Below are 9,853 nucleotides of genomic sequence, written 5' to 3'. Positions count from 1 at the left end.
CCGCCCCGTTCCTCCCAGCTAGTGGGGTGCGCCGCACCCTCCGCAGGAAACCGCCGGGAGCCGCCTCCCCATCCCCGGGGCTGAGGCCGGCGTCCGCCCACCACGCCGCCTTTCTTTTCCTTTTTTTCCCCCTCTCGCTTCTTGGCGCGCGCATGCGCACTCCCCGGGGCCCGGCCTGCCGCTCCGGGGCCGATCTCCCTCCCCTTTCTCCCCGGGTCGCGCGGCCCCGAGCCCTCCCCACCCGCTGTGTTGGAGGCCCCGCTCCCAGGCGCTAAGGGAGGGCGTGCTCCGGCCGGGGGCCGCCGGTGCCCGGATGTGGAGTCGCCGGCGCCCGGAGGGGACTCCGCGGCGGGGCGGAGCGCGGCGGCGGCGGCGTGCGTGGGGCTGAGAGCCGAGCCCTGGGCCGGGGCGCTCGCCGGACGCCGGCTGGTCCCACCCGGCCCGCGGGGAGGAGGCGGCCCCGTCCTCGGGCGCCCACCGAGGCGAGGGGCCCGGGGAGAGAAGAGGCCGGCAGTTAAGCTCGCCCCCCGCCGCCGCCGCCGCCCGGGCTAGCTCCACTCGGCTCCCCGCGCTCCCGGCCGGCCGGGGGAGAGCGCGGTTTCCTGGCGGCCGTGGCCGTCGCCCGGTCGGGAGCCGGGAGGAAGCGGAGGAGGCCCCGCCCACGGCGCCCTCCCCTCCCCTTCTCCCCTCCCCTCCGCGCCGCCCGCCCTCCCGCCTCCGCCGCCTCCGAGTCGCTGCGGTCCGGCGTCCTGTCTGAGCGGGGGCGCGGCGGCGGCGGCGACGGCGACGGCGACGGCTGGGGAGTGGCGGCGGGCTCGGCGGGGATCGCGCCGCCGCCCCCGAGGGTTCCCCCCGCGGCCCGCTGCCGCCCCCGCCGGCGCCCAGAGGCCGGCCCGGGCCCGGGCCCGGCGCGCTCCCGGGGCCCCCGGCGGCGGCAGCGGCGGCGGCGGCGGCTGCGGCGGAGCCCACCGCCGGCGCCCCGATGAGTAACTCCCGGAACAACCGGGTGATGGTGGAGGGGGTCGGGGCGCGGGTGGTCCGCGGCCCGGACTGGAAGTGGGGCAAGCAGGACGGCGGCGAGGGCCATGTGGGCACGGTCCGGAGCTTCGAGAGCCCCGAGGAGGTGGTGGTGGTGTGGGACAACGGCACCGCCGCCAACTACCGCTGCTCCGGGGCCTACGACCTGCGCATCCTGGACAGCGCGCCCACCGGTAAGCCGCCGCCGGGCCGCCGCGCGGGGCAGGGCGAGGCGGGCGGGCGGGCGGGCGGCCGCCGGGGGAGGCCTGGGTGGAACGCCTCTCCCGCGGCGCCCGGCTGGAGGGAGCGGGAAGGGGAGAGGCAAAAGGAATTTTAGGGTCAGTTCTAATAAACAAAAACTTGCAGAAAAGACTGCCCCCCCCCCCCCCCATCACTAAGGGAAAAGGTGAGCAACACCATCGCCAGGATGCTTTCCAGCCTGGAAGACACAAAGCCCGGGGAAGACAACAGACAGCTCCCCTCCTCCCCCTTCTGTAGAGTAGGGGTCTGGAGAGGCTTGTCTAGCAAGCCTTTGAAATTAATCAGAAATGAATCAGACCCCAAGCGATAACTGTCAGAAGGGAGGCCTGCCTTGCCATATGGTGCTTAGTTCACTGGTGACAATTGCCAAGGGGCCCTTGGTACCCCCCTCCCTTCCTCTCCTCACTAGGAGTTCGGCAGCTGGATGCTGCTTGGGACCCCGTGGAATGGTTTTTCATCTAAATTGTTCCATTTTATATCGTTATACCAATAGAGGGAAAGCAGTCTAAGCATTTCTTTTTGTTAAATACTTTTTTTCCAAGTGAAAAATAAGCATAGAAAACACCCGATACATGTTTTTGTTAACATCTCATTTTGTATGTAAGGTTCTGTCCAAGACTTATCCAATAACACAGCAACGAGTCAGTGTCCTTCCTGATTCACAAAATTTCAGGGATCTGTGTGTTATTGACTCTAGGATTTTTATATAATATAAATGAAAGGTCTAACTTGTTTTAATCAAATTCATTTTTCATATACATTTATCCTTAATAGTATTCAGTAGAAAATAGTTCAAATTCAAAATTTGATACTTTTTAGAATGCATAAATAAGCTACTTCTGACATAGCCTACCATCCTTAAGTGGGTACCTAGTTATTGTTAGCAGCAATCAAAAGGGATATGAATACAAGCCAACTCAATTTTTGAGATTATTCATAAAATTGTGTTTCCTACTTGGCTTTTGAAACATTGGTACGTGAAGTACCAAAAGGAAAGTTTCAACAGTACAAAAAGGGGCAGCCATTGTTCGCAGTTTCTTGTGTATTCTTACACAATATCTGTTCATTGCAAGCATATATATTAATATACTATAAATCTATTACCCTTTAAGCAAAAATAGTAGTAAGCTTTATTCTCTTCTGCACTTTTGTTTCTTAATAATATGGATTGGCAATTGTGCCATGTTGGCACCTTATTCTTTCATAGCTGCATGGTATTCCAGTGACTGGATGAAGTATTTTATTTAACCAGTGCTTTTTTGATGGGCATTGATAGTGTTTCATGTCTTCTTATTTACAGAGATGGACTGATTAAATCCTTGTAAGTGTATCCTTGTGCATTTGTGCTGAGTATATCTGAGGTGGAATTGCATCAAAGGATACACGTATTTAACATTTTGATAGATAGCGACTAATTGCCCTCTGAAGACATTTACCAATTTAAACTCCTAGCAACACTGTATGAGGCCTATACCTGTTTTTGTACATTCTTAAAATGTTTTCATGCTACCTCAAACTAAAGTTTGACCATAACTCAATAATTTGGAGGCACCATGGGATAAGTTATTATAGGTTTATAGGGAAATTTAAATGTCTTTCCAGGGTAAAGGTAAAGTGTAACAAATCTCGTACTACAGCAATTTGTTAAATGGATATTAATGTCTAGTATGGAGTATATCTGTCCTATAAACAGTTTCATTATTTTAAATAGAGCAGGTGCTTTTCAGAGGTTAACTGTTATAAAATCTTAGTTTAATTTTCAAGATTATTCCATGCATTATTTAATTTGCTGTGTGTAGCAATTCATCTTGTTCAACTGATTCTTTAGCAAACAATTAAAAAAAATTCATTCAGCTTTTATTTTTATTTTTTAGAGAGAGGAAAGGAGAGGAGTGGAGCGATGCAAAGTTCCATGAGAGAAACATGGACTGGCTGCTTCCTGCACGCGCCCTACTAGGGATCAAGCCCAAAAACCCTGCATGTAACCTGACTGGGAATGGAACTGGGGACCTCGTGGTTCATGCGTTGATGCTTTTTTTAAATCCTCACCTGAGGATGTTTTCCCACTGATTTTTAGAGATTATGGAAGGGAGGGGGAGAGACAGAGAGACAAATATCTATGTGAGAGAGAGACTATCTATTGGTTGTCTTCCTCATGTGGCCTGATTAGGGCCAAGGATCCAGCCTGCAACTGAAGTATCAGGATAGAGCCTGGGACCCTGCAGTCCTTGGGCGGATGCTCTATCTATTGAGATAAATTGGCTAGGGCAGGCCAGGCTCTTCAGCGAGCATTTTAAAAGCACTCCTAGCCGAAACCGGTTTGGCTCAATGGATAGAGCGTTGGCTTGGGGACTGAAGGATCCTGGGTTCGATTCCGGTCAGAGGCATGTACCTTGGTTGCGGGCATATCCCCAGTAGGGGGTGTGCAGGAGGCGGCTGATCGATGACTCTCTCTCATCGATGTTTCTAACTATCTCTCTCCCTTCCTCTCTGTACAAAATCAATAAAATATATAAAATAAAATAAAAGCACTCCTAGAAGGGCAGCTAGTCTTCTTATGAAATACCGGAACAAATCACAAACTCTTGGCTCTGTTTTTGCCCCAGGAATATAATACTACTATCCAAGTTTTTCTTTTTTTCTTCTTCAAAATATTAAAAAATAGATGTTAGCATTATATTATATTTTGAAGATTTAATACGTATTTATTATATACCATACTTGATATTTATTTACACAATAGTTAAAGAATCAATTTTTATTCTGAAATAATTGCAGCCTTACAAAAAACTACAAAACTAGTAAAAAGAGTTCCTTTTGGATTTTCAGCCATAGTCCTAAAATATTAATGTCTTATAAAGTACAATTATTGAAAGCAGAAAAATAATATTGCTACAACACTACTAACTAATCTACAGACCTTATTGAGATTTTGCCAGTTGTCCCACTAACGTTCTTTTTCTGCTCCAGGATCCAATCCAGGACCACACATTGCATTTAGTTGTCATTCGGTCTCTTCCGATCTGGTCCAGTTAGTCTTTCTTTGTCTTTCATGACTTTGACACTTACTAATAATTCCATAGAATATCCTTTACGTTGGGTTTCTCTAATGTTTCCTCACGATTCAATTCAGATATGTGTTTTAGGTATAAGTACCGTAGATGCGATGTTTTGCCCTAAGAATTGCATTATTTCAGGAGGTACAGGCTACCCATATGTCTCATTAATGAGTGTGTTAACTTGGCTAACTCACCAGCATTTTTACCTACCATTGCAATGCCAACATGAAAAAGATAAATATAACCTTGGTATAGTTATGAAAATACTTTGACCTCATGAAGCCCCTGAAAGGGTCCTGGGGACTACCTTAGGGGTTCAAGAATCACATTTTGAAAATTACTGCCCTAGACAGAATCTCTCATTGAGAATCAAGAGGCTTGTATAAGAATGTTCACAGAAATATTGCATGTAGAATAAAAAAATTAGAACCTGGTTTGGCTCAGTGGATAAAACCTGTGACTGAAGGTTCCTGGGTTTCGTTCCTGTCAAGGCCACCTGGCCTGGGTTGTGGGCTTTTCCCAGTAGGGGGTGTGCAGGAGGCAGCTGATGGGTGATTCTCACCATTGATGTTTCTCTTTCCCTCCCTCTCCCTCTCTGAAAAAAAAAAAAAAAAAAAAAAGATTTAAAGAGCGAAAAATTGGAAAAAACTTAAAGGTACATCAACAGAAGAATGGCTAAACAAACTGAATTTATACAGTGAAGTTCTGTATAGAAGACAAAGTTAATATTAAGCAAATAAAGCAAGAAAGTAAAGTTTTTTGGAAAAGAAACTTATGATGTGTTAAAGTGCAAAACAGTACTATTTATTGTTTGGAGCAGTGTTGCTTAGCTTGGCACTATTGCTGTTTTGGACTAATTAGATAATTCTTTGTTGTAGGGGGCTGTTCTGTGCATTGTAGACCAGCTTCCCTGGCCTCTACACATAGATACAGTCATGATAACCCCAAATATTTCCAGATATTACCAAATACCCAATAGGGAGCAACATTGCTCCTCATCCTCATTGGTTTAGGAATACATATGTGTGTGGTAAAAGTCTACAAGAAAAGTAATGTCCTCACTTCCAGGGAGTGGATATCTTTATGTTGGAGGAAGTGGAGCACAGTTCACGGTAGTACCCCAGGGGTATAACTATTTTGGTAATGTTTTATGTCTTAAATTAGGTGGTGGGCGCATAGGTGTTTGTTAAGTTTTTATGCCTTTTTTTGTGTGTGTGCTTGACATATTTTATAGTTAATTTAAAAAAGTCCTATGATATTTACCGTAAGGACAATTGAGATTATCTTTGATGTTCATTTTTTTCCCTTATTTATACCCACACTATATGAGCAAAAAATTTATTACAGTATATTTGGGAATTAAGAAATGGGTAACCTTTAAAATAAAATTCTGCAAAACTTTTCTGAGAGTTAAGGATTCTGGAGTGGTTGGGTCATTGTGAATCTCTCGTATTCCCTTATTACATATGGAATATTTTGTGTCTGGGTTGTATGTGAGGACTGTAATATTTTGGCATATAAGTTTTTTTTTTCTTAGGTGACACATGATATGTTTGAATTTATGGCCTAGGAGAGTCAAACCATGAGAAGAAGAATTTAGTATATATTTGAATGATATAACTTCTATCTTAATGTCCAGATATATTTGGCTAATTTGTAGTGAGCAAGAAGATAGCACAAATATATGTATACATTATTGTTGAATTAATTTAGAGTTAATTGTGGGAAATTGATGCACAGTTGATATTTTATCATTTAGGTACTGATTTTATAGGATTTAGGATTTACTTAGTACTTGTTTTGTGGTCACTTGACTACAGTATTATTTCCAGAGAAAGAGTAGAGAAAATGATTTTGGGTTTCCTATTGGGTATGGATAACAAAAAGTCAAGGGTATAGATGATTAGGTTTATTAAAAAATAGCTTCTGGTATTGTTGGTCCAGGCTGTTTTGGGAGCAGTTCTTTGTACTTTTTTTCCATTCCCAGCAAAGAGTGCTTCTAACAAACTCCTCAGATGTTAGTACTCAACTGAAGATCTAAAAGTGCTCACCCTGGATAATAAATGAAATGAGTTAATATCTCCAGCTTTTCCTTTTGGAGACCCCCTATTTCTTTTTTTTTTTTTAATAGTCTTTCATTGATTTCAGAGAGGAGGGGATAGGGAGCGATAGAAACATCATTGATGAGAGAGAATCAATTCCTGCATATCCCACATTGGGGATTGAGCCTGCAACCTGGGCATGTGCCCTGACCAGGAATCAGTTGTGACCTCCAGGTTCATAGGTTGACACTCAACCGCTGAGCCGTACCAGCCAGGCCCAGGCCCCCTATTTCTGATGTTTCCAGAACTACAGAAGGAGAGGGAGTATTATTAGGTAACAGAGCCTTCGGAAAACACAGGTGAAGAGGATGTCACACCTGTTAAGGATGAAATAGTGTGAGATGTTTCTTAGTAATGGCATATGTAAAGAAAACCTGACTTTCCTATAGATCCTGTTTTATTTTAAAGACTTATGTAAAATACCCTTCCTTATTTATCTCCATCTAATAAAACAATGTTTTCAAGGATGCAAGAAAGTTTAATACTCCTGTAGATTGCAGCTTGGTTGAACCTGAGGACCTCAAGAAATCAACTAGCAACTCTTCTCAAACTTTTTTAGTAAGCTCACAGATTGCTTGTGGACCGTTAAAATCAGATTCTGATTCTGTATGGGATTCAGACAGAGTAGTTCTAAGAAGCTCACAGGTGATATACAGATGTTGCTAGCTCATGGATACACTTTGAATAACACCTTTTGGTGGATGGGACAATAGCTTCAACCACCTAAGCCACTCAGCCAGAGCATAAATGTAATACTATCTTAATATGTATTTCTGGTTCTGTACTTTACTGCCTTATCCCTCTGGTTGGATCAGATGTTTATTTTTGGATGTGTTTCCAGGTAGCCACTTACTCAAGTCTCTCCTCCACCTTCTTTAATTGTTAGACAGCATGATTCCAGTGTACTCTGTGCTTCTATCTATTGCCACAGGTATGCTGTGTTGTAATTTTGCACTAGATTATTAGTTTGAGGGGAAGGAAAGTGTGTTTGTGTGTTCCTTGTATCTCCATTTTGTAGTAAAGCCACGGCTCTGAATGAATTTTCTGAGAATTTTTTCAAATAATTTTTCACTCATTTGATCTGAGGTTAGATTGATATTATCTTAAAACAGATACAAAAAGAAATTAAAAAAACTTGTCTAGTCACAAAGCTGGTAAACTGTAAATGTTAGGATGAATAGTCAGTTAGTTTGCTTTTCCCTCTCTGTCATTCTCTCTTCCATTTATAGTATAGTAGTTCAGAAATGATCACCATTTGTACTACTTTATTTGAGGAAAAATTGATTAGGAATTTTAAATAATTTATGCTAATCTAGTATGGTTAGTTGACTAATGTAACACTGTTGTTGGACATCAGCAGTTTTTCTGTGTGTATACAATATGTAACAGGTAGTTTATTATAATTACATTAGCCTCCTATTAAAAACAACATTATTACTATGAGAGTGAGGTTTTGCTATCAAAACAAGTAATTGAGCTGCATACAAAGCTGCAGATTGTCTAGTTGGTCAATCTTTACTATTACGGTATTGTATTTTTACTTTACTGGGGCTCTAAATATTTTAAATTTGTATTCTAAATAGCAGCTCAAAGTCCCAATCACCCTACACTTTTTTTTTTAAATATTTTTCTTATTGATTTCAGAGAGGAAGGGAGAGGGAGAGAGAGATATCATTGATTGGCTGCCTCTTGCACGCCCCCTATGAGGATCAAGTCCACAACCCAGGCATATGGTCTTGACTGAAATTGAACCTTGGGACCCTTCTGTCCACTGAGCCAAATCCTACATTTTTGAAGCCAAGTTGTGCTCTTGGCAGAATCTATGACATTGTTATCTACTAAATTATCACATCCTATCCAATATTCAAATTACTGAAATCTAACCTGTTTTTGTTAAGCTTCTTTTTGTTTTATGAGAAAAATGAGCCTATTCATACTTACAATATGTTTATATGTGTGATGAAGGGCAACATAGATAATTATATTATCTGGTGTGGCAGGAAATTTCCTTTATGTGGCTTTTTCCTTTATGAAATAAATGGATTAAGCCAATTTAAATATAAATTTTCTCTAGCTCTGCATTGTGAGGTTGGTCTGGGACTTTGGCAAACAATATTCCTGTTGAACAACTGAATCCTGTTGGCTTTGCCAACTTTAGGGACTTAGAGGAGATTGGAAGGCTGCAGGGGAAGGAGGGATTTGCTCTTTTCTTGTTTTCCGTGCTCCTCGGTGTCATCTCATCCAGCAGCCTTTCAGTATCAGTATTTGATTCCAGTTTGCCTCTTTTCAGAAATAGCCTTGATGTGTCCACTCCTCAGTGACCCCAGTATCAGCCAACTCCTCTTCAAAGCTCTGGATATCGTCCCATGGGACCTCTTCTTTAAGCCCCTTATGTTTTTTTAAAAAATATGTTTTTATTGATTTCAAAGAGGGAGAGATAGAAACATCAATGATGAGAGAAAATCGTTGATTGGCTTTCTCCTGCATGCCCCACATTGGGGATTGAGCTGCAGCCCAGCATGTGCCCTGACTGGGAATCAAACTGTGACCTCCTGGTTCATAGGTTGACACACCAGCTGGGCTGGAACTTACTTTTAATTTTGACATTTAGGTATGTGTCTCAAGATAGTCAATAACCTGTTGTTTTGTTTCATTAAGATACACTATACAAATCTGCTTACCTAGGCCCCAGAAAACTTCAGCAGGTTTGAATGTGCCAGAGGTGAGCATCAGTGTTAGGTCTTCATGCTCTCAAACTTTTATTTTTTTAAATTTTTTTATTTATTTTTAAAATATATTTTATTGATTTTGTACAGAGAGGAAGGGAGAGAGATAGAGAGTTAGAAACATCGATGAGAGAGAGTGTCATCGATCAGCTGCCTCTTGCACACCCCCCACCAGGGATATGCCCGCAACCAAGGTACATGCCCTTGACCGGAATCGAACCCGGGACCCTTCAGTCCCCAAGCCGACGCTCTATCCATTGAGCCAAACCGGTCTCGGCTCAAACTTTTAAAAATAAAAGTTTTAATGGAAGTTCACAACTCTTTATTCAGAATGCTTGGGATTGAGTTTATAAACTTTTGGATTTTAGAACCATAATATGGTATGTTTGCCATATATTTTTTAACACAACTTTGAGGTCCACAGCAGCACCTTGCTAGCAAATATATTAGTATTTTTACAGTGAAATGTATGAATAATTATACTAAGGTGATGAAGACTACATACTATGCATAGCATCTTGTTAGTGGTAAGCCGTAAGTAAGTTGCTGCTAACATACAAGAAACTTAAGAGTTTTTGATTTTGAAATTACAGATAAGAGATTGTGGATTTTTATATTTTATCTTGCTTTCAAAGGACCATCTTCTACGTCTCCTGGAAACCAGTGCTTTAAGTCAGCGATTTTCAAC

At 43.0% G+C, this 9,853-nt stretch overlaps 1 protein-coding gene across 1 annotated transcript in view; it reads left to right on the top strand.

Moving 5' to 3' along the window:
* Positions 1-492: 492 nt before the first annotated feature.
* MIB1 (MIB E3 ubiquitin protein ligase 1) overlaps positions 493-9,853 on the top strand; it is a 91,037-nt gene continuing 81,676 nt past the window's right edge. Inside the window, exon 1 of the mRNA XM_084888082.1 lies at positions 493-1,211. Coding sequence (XP_084744208.1) covers positions 983-1,211 — 229 coding nt within the window. The 5' untranslated portion in view covers positions 493-982. The remainder of the gene's footprint in view (positions 1,212-9,853) is intronic.

The sequence above is a fragment of the Pipistrellus hanaki genome (genome assembly GCF_964339955.1).
Source record: "Pipistrellus hanaki genome assembly, chromosome: 6".
Classification (NCBI taxonomy): Eukaryota; Metazoa; Chordata; class Mammalia; order Chiroptera; family Vespertilionidae; genus Pipistrellus; species Pipistrellus hanaki.
This window is presented reverse-complemented; position numbering and strand designations above follow the sequence as displayed.